At 41.8% G+C, this 17,639-nt stretch overlaps 1 protein-coding gene across 1 annotated transcript in view; it reads left to right on the forward strand.

The window, feature by feature from the left end:
* The window catches only part of usp43a (ubiquitin specific peptidase 43a), a 105,411-nt gene extending 88,090 nt beyond the window's left edge, over positions 1 to 17,321 (forward strand). The window contains exons 13-16 of the mRNA XM_079159432.1: positions 2,223 to 2,472; positions 5,303 to 5,461; positions 10,628 to 10,789; positions 10,909 to 17,321. Of these exons, the coding sequence (XP_079015558.1) occupies positions 2,223 to 2,472; positions 5,303 to 5,461; positions 10,628 to 10,789; positions 10,909 to 12,071 (1,734 nt within the window). The 3' untranslated portion in view covers positions 12,072 to 17,321. The remainder of the gene's footprint in view (positions 1 to 2,222; positions 2,473 to 5,302; positions 5,462 to 10,627; positions 10,790 to 10,908) is intronic.
* Positions 17,322 to 17,639: the final 318 nt, after the last annotated feature.

Below are 17,639 nucleotides of genomic sequence, written 5' to 3' on the forward strand. Positions count from 1 at the left end.
CCGACAATAGTAAGAGCCCTCCACCTACAAATGCACAGTCACACACCCTCTCATTCTCTGGGACAAGCGCCAACACGGCAGCCTTCACCGGGGACTCGTTAGTATCCACACTCATGCCTGACGTCAGGGACAGCCAGCCACACATAGTGGCCGCTGTGGCTCGAGCTGCTGCCATGTGTCCCTTTTGGTTTAAGTGCCTCTCTAAACTAAATCAGTAAAGAGAGAGAGAGAGAGAGAGAGAGAGAGAGAAAGAGAGAAAGAGAGAACAGATGAAATACTGATCCTTCCGGTGGAGCAATTCTACCCCTGTGTATATGACAACAGAAACATTGATCAGACAGCGAGTGTTGAAAGTGACACAATCAAAGCCAACGTCTATTCCATCCCCGCCTCTAAAGTCTCCAAAGTCAACTTGGCGAACGAGAGAGTGTTGAGCAGTTGCACGTGCGTTAAGGTCGAACTTATGCCCGTTAGAGCCCGATGCTTGCGGGACCGCATTTGTTCACACGGAGCAGAAATACACCATAGCAAGGATGTTGCAGTGCTGACCTGTGTCTCTCTGACAGTGAGAGTAATTACAAAAATCGACATGTTGTTTTTGTACACCAGCCGGCCACTCTCACACAGCCAGCAGCTCCTCACAGCTCCAAAAACGGTGGCGGACATTTCCAAATAGATGTAATTTGGATAAAAAAATATCACGTATTGGGAATCTAAATAGTTACTTTCTTGAAATGATAAATTATTAAAACCTAATAACAGCTTTTTAAATCTGAAATTTGTGTTAAGCTGGAAGCGCTAAGCAAAGTAATTGCACTTGCGCTTTGAAACGGAAGTAAGATTACAAAAATGACGCACTGTAGAAGCGCCCTAGAATAGATCACACAAAGAATAAGGTCAATAAGGTTTAGGAACTCCAGGCCCAGGGGATCATCAGGATATCTCCAATTTAAGTTGTCCAAACCAAAATATATGAACATACTGCTGTCACTGTGCCACGCTTATACACATGGTTTATTGATATCTCGGCCTCTGATGCTTTCATTTGAATCACCTTTTTAATTTGCCTCATTTGAGTCCTCCAATTGAATTGACATACATTTACAGCAATAGTTTGTCATATTTCATTGTAGCCTACATTATGCATACTGTTGAATATTCCCTTAATTATTTTAAACATACAGTACTTTATGCTCTGTGTTGGATCCATGTATATTGCTAAAGGGTACCATTTGTGCGAGTGTTTGCAAATGCATGATTTCCTTTTTTTTTCTTTTTTTTAATTAAATCACTGCCCATCAAAATATCTGTGTATGTCCCTGCATGATCGCCACGGCTAATCAGGGCATTTTTTCTTCACGACTGCTCTACCTCCCTCCCAACTTCTGACTCTTCGGAATGACACGTACCAAAAAGCCATTTTCGCAGCCAAGGGTAAGCCCGAGCTATACTTTCACCTCTGCTCGGTGCTTGATTGGCATCCCTCTGCCTCTTCTGACAGGCAGCTGGCACCATGTTGCACCCTGAGCTTCAGCCAGGCTCCCTGGGTCAAACTCCAGCCATGGCCATCAGGCACTTCCTTGCAAAGCTCCCGTTCCACGCTGTGATTTCCATCCTCTGTCCAATGTGATTTTTCTCGGCCTCTGCATTAGAATTCAGTCAATCACTCTGTTGGACTCTGTGCCGAGGACCAGCTCTGCACAGGACACTTATCCGGTATAGCCAGAGATCCGCACAACACCTCCTAAGGTTGTGAGTCTTTGCAAAACCTTTCATTATGACCAGCAGCTAATCCCTGGAGGGGGAAAAGAAGCTTCAATAGTGAAGAATTACTTGACGGGAAAATCGATACTGCACTTCTCTTAGCATCAATTTTTCCTGCATGTCTGGTCAATTCTAATCACACCCTGGAGTGATACAGAAATTCACAAGCTGATGTTTTTTTTAATGCTAAGATCCTCCTGCAACGTCACTGATAGGGTTGTGGTCAAAAGTACATGAACGAGCTTGAAGGTTTCATTCTTTAGAGCCAGTTTTCTTCCCCTTGTGATTAGTCTTGGATGCGATATTATTTCAAAACAGTTTTTTATTTGTTGCAGCATTAATTTCTTAGCTGCTCAAACAGTTGATTTCGGTTCGATCCACTCCTCACAGGAAAATGTGTGTTATTATCATACCTGCACATATGTGTACTGTGTATTAATAAAATGTTTTGGAAACAGGTAGGCGACCGGAGGAACAAGCTGTCAACCGTGGTGCGCTTCCCCCTGACTGGTTTGGACATGGCCCCCCATGTGGTGAAGAGGAGTCAGAGCATGAGGAACCTGAACTTAGGGGCCTGGCCACCGCCCTGGAAGCTGCCGTCAGGCCAAAATCACCAACCTGCCGACATGATCCTCCCCCACGACTATCTGTACGACCTCTACGCTGTGTGTAACCACCATGGAGGAATGCACGGTGGACATTATACTGGTATGGAATTGGGTAATGTGATACATTATTTATGTTAAGTTCAGGGGGGGCAGTGTAACTCCCCGCCTGCGGCTTGTGTGTTACAGTCACCATCCTGTGGTGTACAAGGAACAAGGCACTGAAAGACTACACTCAAAAATGTAATTCAGGTTTATTTGGTTTATTTAATGGGTAAAATAAGTGATTGTCTCAAATAGCTTTCGCTATTCAACGCGCTGCTTCAGGCTGCGGCTGACAGCACATTCCCCTGGCTTTTTCCACACTGGCTTCTTCTACAAGGTTAAGCACAGCAGCAGTTGCATCTAATTATTAAATTGACAAGTTACAGTTACAGAAAGCCAAGCGGTGGAAGGGCCCCATGTAAACATATATAAAGATTATGTAACTCTCTGATCAGCAGCCAAATTGAGCTACTGTTCTAGCCCATTCTTCACAAGTGTAATGTCCCTAGTAGAATTAAGACACCCTGCAGCCAATCAGAATCAATAAGCTTGATTTAAAAGGCTTAAAAAGTCTAAAAGTAGCCCTTTAAATACAACTCTTTGACAATTTTGGACTTCTAGACATTAGTTCTATGAACTCTGTTCCTTCCCAATACGCACGACAGCAGTAATTGCAAGTAGAGTAAGTCCCTACGTGTGTGATGAATTGTCAGTAATTACCAGCAGTACCCATTCAGGCGCTAAGAATGCCAGTGTGTGGAGGATTGTCAGACAACGCTCGGACCACTAATGAGTAAAACCCTCCGCTCTCCGTAATACTGTCGTCACTGGCTTTTTCATGTCATTTCATTTGTACATAGTTTAAAGAACAGCCATACAGAACTACAAGATACCACTTGATAATATGGCACACGAAAATGTAAGAATTTACCAGGGAATGATTAGTAAACGATTAGTTATTTGAGAAAAGAGTGAGGAACAAATCAGGAACAACTTGATAACTGATCAACTCATTAACAAGTACTCCCCTAATACCTCCTAATATAGGACTGTAGTGGATAATGATGTGTAACTAGATAACCTAATGAGTCATTCGGTAAGGATTAGTTGATATCTGCGAATCGATCATACTGACCACTTCCTTTATGAGTAGTTCCTGATTAACTCTGAAGCTGCTCAGCAGCACAAAACTAGTAACGACTCATCAATTACTCATAAACGGAACATGAATTATTCTTTTTATGTTCCCCCAAGTAAAGCAATATAGAATACTGTAGTACTCAAGTAACTTATCATTATCTACTATATAGTCCTTCGTTATGAGTTATTTGGGAAGTACTTATTAATGATTCGTTAAGTATCGAGTCGTTCCTGATTCGCTCCTCACTCAATTAACTCATCATTCCTTTCCCTGATCATTTATATGGAAGTTGCTCAGTGGCGCATGAAGGACAAGGAGTTTGACTTCCGAGGATCTAATCCAGATGGGAATTTGGATCTTCTGGCGATCCTACGCATCCATCGCGCCCATAGGGCCTGCACACTAGCGATTCCTTTAATCCCGCCTCCCAGCCCTCAGTCCAGCCTCGTTCTCTGGCTCCTTCACATAAACGGAGGAGGGAAAATAACTGTTGATTTGGCTAATATTGCATTTTACAACTTTTAGGACCTAGTTCGTGTACTGGGAAGTTCATTTACCTTAAAGAAAAACAAAAAACGAGTTTATGCGCTGAGTTACAGATGTCTCTTCCCATAATGTAAATCTGTGCAAAAAGAATGTCTTTGGGCCCGATGGTGTCATGTGACGGACCCGGAAGTTGTAATTCCATGGTTTGGCCACTATGAAAAATTTGCTTCAAAAAACTGCTCTAATGGAGCTAACGGACGGAGGTTGCACTGAGTTACATTATGATGGGTTCAAGCTCTCTTATATAACAATGAGCATTGGGCAAAGGTTGATTATTACGTTATCATGATGTGTTCAAAAATGTTTTTTAAATTTCGTTTTTGGCGAGAAACTCGAGGCAGACTATTTGGGATTAATAATACATTTGCAAAAAACAGTATGCAAACGGTAATAAAGGAGTGCATGTTGAAGCGCATGGGATTTATGTTTTGTTTGAGATTTTTATCGCGGTATCGTGTTAGATATTGAGATTTGTGGAATTTCACTGGTATTGGCATCACCTATATTATATTTCTGGTATCTTGACATACCTCGCGGTTCACCAGCGGTTTATTCCTCATTAGTTCCAGATTTAATTGAATGGAATGAAAATAAAACCTCTTCCTGCCACAGAGTTATTCCCATTTGTAGTCTAGTATTACATTCCTTCAGCTCTGAGGAGACACTTGCTGGTATGTAGGTGATGACTTCAACTCACTGGCATCATAGGAATCTTGACACACAGGTGAGGCAAAGCCAGGTCTGTAATTGCCTGGGGATGGTTTGTGAAGACCCACAGCATGAAGGCTAATATGCAGGAGAATTGGAGACAACAGGAGACGAGGAAAATAAAGCAGTCGTCTCCATAACAGCTTGCTTGACCGTTGACTCCTGTCTCTGGGTTTTTTATGGCGTGGCTGAAATTTCACCTTTTGACTTGTGTGGGTGGTTTATATACAATATAGCTGCATTGGCTTTATGTGATATCATGTATCGAAGCCTCTTTATGACAAGTTTGGACCACTTTCTTTGCACTGTTTTTTATGTACAGCAGATTACGTTTTCTTATTTATGATGTGTTGCACAGATTGAAGGACGAAGGCTGGCATCAACAAATCCCATGAAAACCTCTTCAGCCCATTCCTCCAGATTTGGAGTTTTGCTTCACTTGATGTGAGCACTTTCTCATAATTGCGTCATGTTGTCGTTTTTTCTTATCCAGCTTACTGTAGGAACTCAGTGGACGGACAGTGGTATAGCTACGACGACAGCAGCGTGGACTTGGTGCCAGAGGAGGAAGTGTGTACCAGAGGAGCCTACATCCTTTTCTACCAGAGGCGCAACGTCATTCCTCCATGGTCGGCCAGTTGCTCCGTTAGAGGTATGATATCAAGTGACTAGCAAACGGGGAATTAATCTATTAAAAACAATGACAAACATGTTTGAATTAATGTCGACACAACACACGCTGCTCATATATTCCTTTAGCGTCTGAGAGTTGCCGTGGAGAGAGCTGTCTGACAGATTATGATAAATCAGCTGATTAAACTTTCACCATTTTTGTTTTTACACGCACCAGTCATGTCCGCAACAATATGGACATCTTACAGACTTATTATTATCTCCGCCAGGAGAATAATGAGATCAGTCGCGTGCGTCCGTGAGTTAGTGTGCACCTCTGTGTCTGTCCAAGGCTACTCTCACATCCTGCTGCAGCAAACTGCAGAATATTCTGGGTGGGCAGTTATCCTCACTACTTTTAACCGGCCCCCGGCCGGTAGGGGGAACTCCTGTCAAAAAACTAAATAAAAAAATTAAAATCTGAAAATAGATTGTTCTGTAGTTAACCTGCCCCTAAACAGAAGACATTTTACCAGGCATAAAACCATAGTCTGCTCCATCTGCAGTTCCTTCTCCCACATAACCTCCCTCTGTCTAACAACTGCTCTGCAAGGTCTGTGCATGTCAAAATAACAGCAACACCAAAATATCCATTGTTTGATTATGTAAACCACTCTCCAAGGCAACAAGTACATTTTTCCCTCAGGGCTTCAGTTTCTTATCTGCATTAGTTTCAATGAGCATGTTACAAATCCTAATTTTAAATTCATGCACGAGTGTAGTTGGTTTGGAGTCCCAAGAGGCTTTTTTATTTTAAAAGAGGTTAAAACAAATGAAATGTCTATCGTCAAAACACCCTTTTAACAACTTCAGAGTAACCCCATAGGTGTCTCTACCAGGAAAGATTCTCTCCGCTCATCACAAGCGTCACTTACTTTGTTCCTCAAATGCCTTTCTCCCTGATCTACGCTTCTGGAGATGATGATGTGCAGATCATTAAGTCTGCAGGGTTTGGTGCGTGGCTTGGCACAGACATAACAGATGCTTTCAATATCATGCCACTCCTCCCCTCGCAATGGCATCTTTTTGGTGCGAAATAGTGTTCAAGCTTTTACTTCTCTGCTAAATTCACATTTGGGTGCCACAGTAGCCCTCGCAGTTTTGGCACTTTGTGAGAAGCATTATGCTGGATTCTCTACACAGACTCCCTTTTGTCCTGCATCTTTTAGACCATTTTTTCTGTTGTTGATTTTTGCCTCGTCCGTGCAATTTCAGCGTGGAGAGCATCTGAATGAGCCGACTCACGGCTCGGCACTACAAAAGGGATGAAAACGAGGGTGCTGTCATTTAACATCACAGCGTTTGTGTCGTTTTCTAAAATAATGTGTTAACTGTTCATCATAACTTCTTTTTAATTTGTGGATAAATGATTTTATGCTGCAAACATTTCCAGAAGAATTAACTGTTCAGACGAAGGCTGCAATATGTGTAAATAATGATTTAGCAGATTTTGTCTTACAGGTTTTTGGGCGTTATCTATAGTAAAAATAACCGTAAAAATAATAGTCCAAAATGGTCAACAGTTGCATAGTGTTAAGTCAAAAACCTTGACATTTTTTGTGAGAGGATCCTCACACTCAATATCTACTGGTATCTTTTATTCAGTGTTGAAATTCAATATTTTTCTCTTCATCCTGCTGCATTATATGTACAAGCCTCCTGACTGGCACACTGCTCCTAAAACCTGAATTGATAGCACACACGCCTCAGCTCTGCATGCATTCCTGCCTGTCTGACTGGCTGGTGCCGATTGCAGGCTGTAAGCGTCCTATAATATATCATAGAGCGATACTATAGGCTACGAATAACACATGTAAGCACTTTAAGTATTGATATGCTATGGGTAAATATACAAACACGCCCCCTTAAACCTATAATGTTTCAGTCACTATATTATTGGAGTATTATGGGCTTACTATAGAAGATGTGTAGACCAAGTACAATAATATAACAATAAAATCACAACTGATTTGACTGGCATAGTATAACATGTTTAAAGAAATAATAATGAAATAGGAATAAGTAGCAAGAGATTGCTGATACTGGCAGATATACACTCCAACGGGTCCTTCCGTCCGTCTGTCTGATCCATTCCCGTGAACATAAATGTCCCATGCGACGTTTACCGTGGACATACTTTCCAAATGACTTCATTATGCAAAATACTTTCATTCCTGGTCATGAAATGTGTGTAACTGAGGCTCTCTCTCGCTTTAAATGTCAGAAGTTCAAAAATATTCATCCTCAGGCCAAGCCCTGCAGCATGCCATGCCCTCCGTTCAATCAGATGTCTCTCGATTTAGCTCGTCCAAGCTGCAGGATCTTTTGCACTCCACTTTTGGTTGAGCCGAAAGCACAATTTAAACATTTATAGTTCAGCTTGGTATGTCTTCTCTTCCTTTTGCGCCAACCTCCTCCTTAGTCCATTACCAGTAGATGTCTCTGTAGTTTGTGCATTTCTTGTATTTTCATTTTAATCCTGCAATCTTCAAATGCAAAGGATCAAAGCCATGCTGGCAGGGATTCAGTTCCACATTCGCTTTTAAGCATCTCGGAGCCATCTTGGGACTCCTTTCATTCAGCTGCTTCTTCAAAAGTTGCATCTAGGCAATGATGAAAGACTGCCTCCCACTTTGTCACTGGTGCACAAGTTGGTGTCAAGGTAAGGCAAGGTTGTTTTTCATAAAAATATTGCTCTAATGGTGACGCAATTCTGCTAATGGCCTTCTATGGCTTTCTCAGGTGCGGTGAATATACAATCAGATATCTCTCCTTTGATCCTCAGCGTGATCTCATTTTCTCTGATTTAACCTTAGAAAAACACAAAAACTCAATATCCCCAAAACACTCAAAAATAAATCTTGCCAAGGCCCCAAAATTGATATTGCTGAGACATTTTGTGCTTTCTCTGATGATGATGATGATATTCCTGCATCAAAAAACAAGGGTCTTTTTGCCCCCCCCCCCCCCCCCCCCACGATTTTGTCATTAGCGCCAAATAGTTTTGGCTTCAATAAAAGCACTTATTGAACTAAAGAAAACCCTACAAAGTATGTAAATCATGTCCCGGCAATGTTAAACACATGCTTGACTGCGCAGTGAGGAGAGCAAACGTGTTAACTGGTGGATTCACAATTAGAACCCTCATTGTGTTATCCTTCCCTTGAATCTGAGTGCTCCAATCATGTTTATGCATGCACAAAAAGCTGCTTTAAGTTTTGTGAAATCAAAACCTATTAAGTCAATCATTTTTTAATTTGTACAGCTAAGCTAAGTGTGACTCGCATTCTAAAATGACCTATTTCTCCTCCCCCCCCCCCCCCTTACTCAAGCAGTACACTTTTCAGATAGGCAGGTTTTGTTATTTGAATATTTCCTCAAGATAAGGAAAGCTGTTGCTGTCTCTAAAAATGTGTGCCAATACTGTGATAACCATTTAACTGTTAAATTGTTTGTGTTAACATTTGTGCTTGACACTCTGCTGCTCACAGAGCTATGATAGAAAAACTCTGCATTTCAACTCTGTATTTACCACTATTTTCCTCCACTATTGTACTCTTCTTTTCCTAAGGAAGTGAGTCACAGACATAAATAATTGACAGTTAGACACGCAGCGGCAGTGAAAAATGTGAGTCTTATTTCCTTCAAGTTTCAAATGCTCTAAAGTCGGGGGGTCGGGGGGTTTGGATTCCCCACTCTCCCTACCTGATCTAAAATGTTCTTGGAAAGCAAAGAGGACATTGTTAAACCAAAATATTGTGGGAAAACTAAACAGAATAACTTGGTTGAGGATGTTATTCAAGAGAGAGTGATGATGATGCATTGAAAGGATTGGAACACCTTCCAGGTTACGGGCTGGAGAACATGATAAGGTGGCCAGGAGGCACAAATAATCAACACTAAAGCGTTGCTTTTTTTCACATTTAATGACGCAGGGAAAGGTATTTTTGCACACAACCTTGGTAAAAAGCACTTCCTTGATGTCCTCTATCAGTCTGACTCACTGTATGTGAACTGTAGGTATAAGCCTGTCGTTTTGGCAGTTCCAGTTCCCTTGTCTCCAAGTCAATGTGTTTTCAGTTAGATGCCTAAAATAAGGTGTGTAGTTAACACAAGCTTATTTTAACATTGTGTTCCAGAACATAAAATACGTCCGTAAAATACCCCGCTTGTGAAATTTGACAACTTTAGCATGTCTCAAAAAAGGCGGTTGCTAACAAGTGGTTAAACGGGTCCACAAAACGTCATCGCGTTGACCAGTTCTTTCCTTATACCATAATGATAATAGGACCTGTCTTTAGCGCTGACACAGCCTGACTCAGAACAACAAGCAAGGAGCCACGTCTCCCTCTCTGCCTCCACTACAGCCGTCATCACGGAGTTTGATATAGGAGATTGTGACAAATGCCCAACTTTACAGCAGAAGGAAACATGTTTACAGCCTGTTTACAAAAAAATATAGCTAATTCCCCCATTCAATCGGTGAGTGAGTATGATCTATGTGTTTGAGTGAGTCAAGTAAAATGTGATCGGACAGTTACAGTAATTTTTGGGTTAATTAACATTTTATAGATCTATCCTGGGTGCCGTCTTTATTCTTCACTTGGTCAAATCAAGAATACATTTATTTTTTTTAAAGTCATTTGAAAATCTGTAGGAAAGTGTAGACGCAGACGAGCAACAATCTAAACGGCTTTGTAAATCAATGACCACAAAAAAAATGAACAGTGAACGCTCCGAAAGTCTATGATTGCAACACAATTATGCCGCAAAGTGTGACGGTGGATACGTATTTGATGCAAAAATGTCCCCCGATATATTAAAAAGGGTCGTGGCATTGCTACATTTATTTACGTAAAGGATTTTAACAACTACTCCTCTGCCGGTGTAATGGAACTGGAGTAGCTATCTTACCTGTGTTTTTACAAACTTCCTTGAACTGTAATTATATCTGAACTTTCAGTTTTTGAAGAACTGTTTGATGAAAGACAAACTCCATCGATTTTACTCATCAAAGTTTGTTTGAAGGTCTTTGTTTTAAAATGAGTCCGCCAATGTTTTAGGAGTACAATGCCTAATTGGTTGAGTACTCTTATGGTTTGTATTCCTCCTCTGATCCCTCTCTTCCCTCTATCTTGTCTTACAGGATCCACAAGTTCATCAATGTCAGACCACTGGCTAATCCGGCTGACGGGGGACAGCAAGAGAGGCAGTCTGGTCTCTCGATCCTCCACCACCTGCCCATCTTCCTTACCCGACTCGCCTGAGTCTCCGGTCTTCCTTGAAAATGATTCTAAACAGGAAAGAGGTAAGGGGCCAAACTCAGTTTAGTGTCTCTTTAGTTGCTTATTTCAAGATTAATGCTGTGCAAAGGTGTCCCATTTAAGTGTAAACGCTAAAACGTTTTCCTCTCTATATTATTGTCAGGGGGTTTTGAGAGCAGGCCCTTTATCCGGGGTCTTCAGGGACGCAGCGTGAGCATGAGAGCCCCCAGCAAGACCAAGGACACCCTGAGCAAAGTGTTTCCCCTGCGCTGGTCCTTTGGTTCAAAGGACAGACGGAAACCTGACCCAGAGCCCCCGTCTGTCCAAGATCCGGGCCCTGTGGAGCTGGTACAGTACTTGGAATCCGGCCGGCGGCCCCGGTGCACAAAGGATCCAATAGTGTCATTGATGAGCGAACCGCGCAGGACGAAGGAAGCTGCCGAGGGCCGGGCTTCAACCAATGTCCGATCTGCCAGCGTTGGGAGCTTAAGTTGTATCAATAGGGCAGGGGAGGAGCTGCCGCCTGAGTCCACGCAGGTCCCGGAGGGCCAGAGGAAGGTGTCAGATAAGACAGCCAGCTTGAGACGCAGGAAGGGGACCCAGACAAGAGATGAGATGAGCAGTAGCTCTGGTAGTAACACCCTGACCAGCAGGAAGGATGCCGGGAGACAAAGCTCCGCCAAAGCCTCCCAGGACACTACTGAGACAAAGAGGAGTTCCAGTGCCGGAGTTCAGCCCAGCTACAGCACTCCTAGCCTTCACGATGGGACCCTGAGAAGACAAAAAGAGGAGAGGGCTGAAAGGGAACACCACGGTGCAAATGAAGGAAACTCTAAGACCAAGAAAGGAGAAGCGCCGAAGAACCACGAAGGACTGCTCTCCTTCTTTAAAGGTAACTTTCTGAAGAAGGATAAGGACTCGAGGAAGTCCAAGGAGGGTGAGTCAGGGAGAGGAGGAAGTGAGGAAGGAGGCAGAAGAACCCCATCTAGGCTGTCGTTGTCCAACGGAGCCGCTGGAGGGGGAACTGGGGTGGAAAGAGGCAAGTCTAACGGCCCGGGCCATCTGGGCGATGAGCTGGCAAACGGGAAGATGGGACGAACCACGGCGGACATCAAGCGCTCCCAGAGCTCCTGCAGTATCCCCACCAACAAAGCGGAGCACAGCATGCGCAGGACAGCGTCTCTGCATCGCAACGGGATGTCTGCGGCCCCGGCACCGTCACGCAGCCTGACGACGGACAAGCCGTCTTACGGCACCCTGCAGAGGACCCGCTACAGCACGACCTCGCTGGGTCGCAAAAGGACGGTTCCCGAGTCCAGCTTCTGACACGGAGACGCTCGACTCAACCACACGCGCGCACAAAGCCTTTTTTATCTGTCATAAAGTAAATGACGTCCAATCGTTGAGATCAAAGCAATAGAGCTCAGTTCCCAGTGCTTGTGTCTCCATAAAATGAAGTGGCTCAAAGTGGCCCGCACTGTGGAGTGGAGAGACACGTAGCAAATGAAGGGTCCTGTAACGCTGGGATATAATCAGCAGAATGAAAAACGTATTCTTTTTTTTTAGGACTTAAACAAGTGCCTGAGCAACTAATATGCAGTTTAGACCAATGAGTTTGTCTGTTTAGCACTGGAAGCACGATATTACACACACACACACACACACACACACCCATACAAGCACATTATCTGCATTTGTGTCTTATTGCTGTAGTGTGAGTGCTGGAACTCCTTTTTGAACGCTCATGGTTGTCCGCTTACAAGCACGAAGCACTGATTGTGTTCATTTATAGGAATGTAATGTGTCCACTAGATTAGGGGAGTCGATTTGAGGGCTCAGTTTCCCAATTTAAATCATTTATTCATCTTTAATCCCGTGTTTTAATGTTTGTTTCAAGCACACAATCCAGTGTGTCGATGAAGGGTTGACTTGTCCCCGTGCGACAGCAGACTGCAGTTACTGGTTATTTTCGTGTTAACCCTGCAGTGGTTAGACCGGGACCTCCAGCTGTAATAGCTCGCCGGGTAGGAGTGTTATTCTGTGGAGTCGCTGACCTGGGTCTCTTAAACATTAGTTGGCTTAGATGTTGAATCCCCACCAGGACCAGCAACACTTTATCTGTCTACTGTGAAGTGCAATATCGATGCAGTATCCACCCTTAGAAAACATTGTATATCCTTTATGTAACATCGATTAATCATATTGAATGCATTCCAAAGGTTTTTAGTTTTATTTTTTTTCTATCCCTCTATTTTGGTCAGGAAACGGTTGCTTTGTGGTATGTGAAGGCGGTGATTTAGCACAGCGTGTGAGTTTTTCTCCGGACTCGACATGCAGAATGTGGCTGCACCGCATGCTCTTCTGTTGAGGCCGCTTTCTCTTTTATCGAGAGGGATTGTCACTGGGATCTGACATTCGCTGGACATATTGCAGCCTAACGTTGACCACTTTTGGCCAGTTATCAGAGAGAAAAATACTCCACAAAACAGCAAAATGGATGCAGAAATGTAAGGTTAAATTATCCCTCGTCTGAACAATCTAATCCAAAGAAGATTTAAAAGGCCGAAATTAAAACAAATTTCAAAAAGAAATAAAGGGAAATATAATACACATTGTGATGTGTATTTTCTTTTTATTTATGCATTTACTGTGTTTCTTGTAAGCTAACTAACACTAATTAGCTGTCGACACTTGTTGAGACATGTGCCAAGAAGATCCCTCTGTGTCCGGTTGTACACCTGCTTGAAGAGTCCGTCACTTGAAACCGACGGTCAGACAGTCAATCCCAAATGCAATTAAATATACCGTCAATAATAGTGGACAGATGGATCTCAGTCTCCGAAAGGAAAACTTCTCACGGAAACTAAAACAGTTGCCGACATTCGTGTCATGATGAAAAATAATGAATTTGGTTATTAAAGACAAAAAGTTACATGTTGCATAATAATGACACAGTAGATGCAATCATAAAAAGGAAATGCATAGAACAATGTAATACAATTTGTATTTCACTTCATTTCTTTGTTCCACTTGTTTTAATTTTGACACTTTAAATCTTCTATACTAATCAGTGAGAACTTGAATTCAGCAGTTATTTTGTGAATCCAGCGTAGTGTTATGATAAATTATGGGGACACAGGCAAGCATATTTGGTAACACTGTATTTGCATACGAATGACATGACACAGTCAAGAACATGAAGGAGTATTTATGAATCTTAATGACTTTTTTTGAGTGCAAAGTTGACATTTTATGAGATGTCTTGATATCGTGATATTACCTATAAGACGCTGGAGCCGCTGGGAGTGAAGCGCTTCTTTCAAAATAACTTGCATAACTGGTGGAGGAAAGCAGAGCGTTGATTTCATTTTCCTGGCCTCCAGGGACTCCATTAATTAAAATGTGTGACCTCCCGGTCCCAAGTCTGCTTCAAAAATCTGGTGGTAATAACGGTATAACAGGCCGGCTGGATCCCCTCATTTGCACCTGCAGAGATGGTTTCGATGTTGTATGTGTAAGGAAATGTCCCATGATGCTCTACACATGTATAACCCGTCATTGATATTCGCTCTGTAGTTTGCAACTATGTAAAGAGGGAAGCAGAAGTTTATTGACATGAGCTGAATCTCACATTCAGTAGTATTCACATTTGAATATGAGCAAGTCGTGCTTTTTTTATGTTTTCAGACGCATCATATCAGCCTTAGAACTCTCCACTTACTCAGTGAAATATGAAATATATGAGATAAATATTGAGAAACTCTGCAAACGAAACCTTCAAATTGAAGTGTTATTTGTTGCAAATGCAGTATTTTCCTCAAAGCCTGTCATGAATTCCCTTCGCCTCTAGCTTCATTCTCGGCACCCATAGTGTACGAAAAAGTTCAAGAACAATCATAAAGTGGAATTACAACCATTTTCATCATTCATAGATGTTATTCCTATGGTCTAAGACAGTCCAAAAATAATCAGCTAACATGATCAACTCTCCTAAATCCAAAAACTGGAGCACTATATTTATAGAAGTAGAATAGGTCTAGAACGGACATTGCCATTCAAATCAAAGTAGCAGGATGCTCAGAGCGGCGGCCATTTTTATGTGTATAGATTGTATTGCTAACGTTGTAGCGGGTTAATTTCCATATAAACAAAACTGATTTATGGCAAGTAGCGAACTCACTAGGTGAGGTTTTGCAGTAACGACTAAAACAAACAGTGGAGTGCTAACGTAGTACTAACTTAGCTAGCTAGCTAACTAGCGGACAGTTGGCTAGTTCTCTACAAACGTGGAAAGAGACTCTTCTATTCATACTGTTTATGTGAGGTGTGTGCAGCCCTTTTACACAGAAATAAGTCATAAAAGTGTCTGTATATATATTTTTTTTTTATTAAACTAGCGATATACAGGAAATTGCCAGTGAGGGTATTGGCAGTTTGGTTTTGAGTTTTGTTTTTTCCGGTACCAGCTGGCCGTTACTCAGTAACATTAACCCTTACATAGCCTACTGTAGTCTGTAGATGTTCACTTACCCATATTAGGCTACACAAACTCTTGATAAAAAGCTGAAGTTTCACGGCGCTCTGCTAGCCAGTAAAAAGATACATTCCACAGCAAAAAACGCTCGTTAGGCGTTCTATGTCGCCCTCTCTGGTTTCTGTCTTTGAGAGAGAGTAGCTGCGGTTCACAAATATTGATTGAAGGCCATTTAAAAAAACAAACATATAGGAATTCTTAATTTAGGTGGTGTTCCCCTGGCTGAGGTTTCCACAAAAATGCACAGAAGGCATCATCGTTTTAAGGGTCATGCACTTTGACTCACTTTGAGGAGCAGAGAAAACATTTAGGCATCTCATGTTTCTAATCGTTTCTTGGCCAAAGGCGAAAACGTAAAAATCATACACTGTTTCTTTCTCTTTTTTTCAACCTATTTCTGCAACAGATGTGTCCCACACAACACACAACCTTCACACAATTACCAACACTTGAGGTAAGCTGTACGTTTGTTTAAGGCCGTCTCAAGTAACTAAGCAATAATAGTTGAATGTCTTCTTTATTCAAGTTGACCTTTTGCACATCATTGACGTGCTTTTTATGAAACTTGTTCTTTGGGCGAGTGCATGCGTTCAGGCCCAGCAGCTTCTGTTGAATATTAATAATAAACTTAACATGAAATGCACTATTAAAACCACATCTGACGCTTAGTTTTCACCTTGAAACGTCAAATGGAATTGACTTCAGCTACTTTATCGCCGTCCTCTATGATTTTACCAAACCCTATAATTAGATTCGCAAAGGCTGTCTCTCTCAATCAAAGACAATTCTACAAAAAAAGGCAGCTTTAATAACCAGTTGTTAAAATATCACACTGCAGCTGGAGATTTGTGCTCGTTAATAGCCACGTTCCCCTCAACTATCAGTGCCGTGATGACAGCCTTGGCTTTGCATTGAAGACAATAATCGGTCTATTGAGAATCTGCTCAGTACTGTTGCCCACACGGAAATGTAGAGCTTCTTATTGTTCTAAAAACCATAGTGTATTGTAACAGAGAGGAAAGAGCTATTTGACAGAGAACTAAAATCTCTTTGTATGGTTGCTTCAACTTATACATCTGAGCCACCTTTATGTTATCATGGCTGTGATCAGAACATGTTTTTACAAATGATTTTCTGGCCAAAACGTCCGTTTTCAGTAACTTTTCAGAATGAAATGAATTCACAAAGCATTATATTATAATTTATCTGAGAGATCAATTCTGAAAGTGGAGTTGAAATAGGGACACGAAGTCTGTATTGCGTTGTAGGTTTTAACTTTTGCATGGCTCAATCTACATGTGGCCACATACACACAATGTTTACTCTGCCAAACTGAGCACACCTGTGTTAACAACATTTTTTGTGAAATTTGGGTTGAAGATGTTTGTATATGCAATTTTTCTACATTTTATTAAAAGAAATCTGTATATATTTATGGATACACAGACAGAACTGTGTGCAGGTGTGTGTGTGAGAGAGAGTGAGAGAGAGAATAAATAAGCGTATTATTATTGACAGTCAACCTGTGGGGTGTAGTGATTATTGAACAAGATGCCACGGTATCCAACTGCAACCCAGTCGCCAGAAAGTATTTTGACATTGTATGTTTCTGTAAACCACGGTGAATGTTGACGAACCATGGATATGTTCCATAAAGAAGTTTCATAGAAATGCACACGTGGTTAACGTTTGTTAACAGAACTAAGAAAAAAAGCTTAATATAGATAACAACCACCTTTAGGGGACTTTTATTATGGAACAAAATGATGTAACAAGCGCAAAGTCCATGTTTGCCTTTGGTTTCTCGCAAGACACAAACAGCGGTCACTTACTCTGACCAAATGCAAAAACATTGATGTTCAACAAAACTGCGCTTTGCAGAAACGTACAATGGCAGCAATCTTTCCCTGGCAACTGGGTTGCCAACTGAACTCACATGCAATGTATTCCATGTTTTGCATAAGGGTGTATCTATATGCTTTCACTGTAAAACAACAGTTTCTGCCTGAATTGTCTTCTGTACATGATGGATCATTGTTTTATTTTTCAATACAACAAATAAAAATGTATTATTTATGAGTATGGCCTAGAGTCAATGTCGTTTAGACGCTTGATTATGAATTCTACTGAAAGGTGCAACATCTAAAATTGGGAGCATTTCTATTGCCTCTCAACGGCTCTCAACATGGCCGGCATCTCACAGCTAACGGCGCTAACAGTACCAACTACAGCTAAATGAGCTAACAGTTTTTATCTGAGGTAACGGAGGGTGGATGCTATGCCGTCAAACGGGACGATATTATCAGCTGTATCAATTAAAGAGGAGCAAATAAATAGCAGTAGAAGTACCTCAAAAATGT

The sequence above is a fragment of the Pholis gunnellus genome (genome assembly GCF_910591455.1).
Source record: "Pholis gunnellus genome assembly, chromosome: 5".
Taxonomy (NCBI): Eukaryota; Metazoa; Chordata; class Actinopteri; order Perciformes; family Pholidae; genus Pholis; species Pholis gunnellus.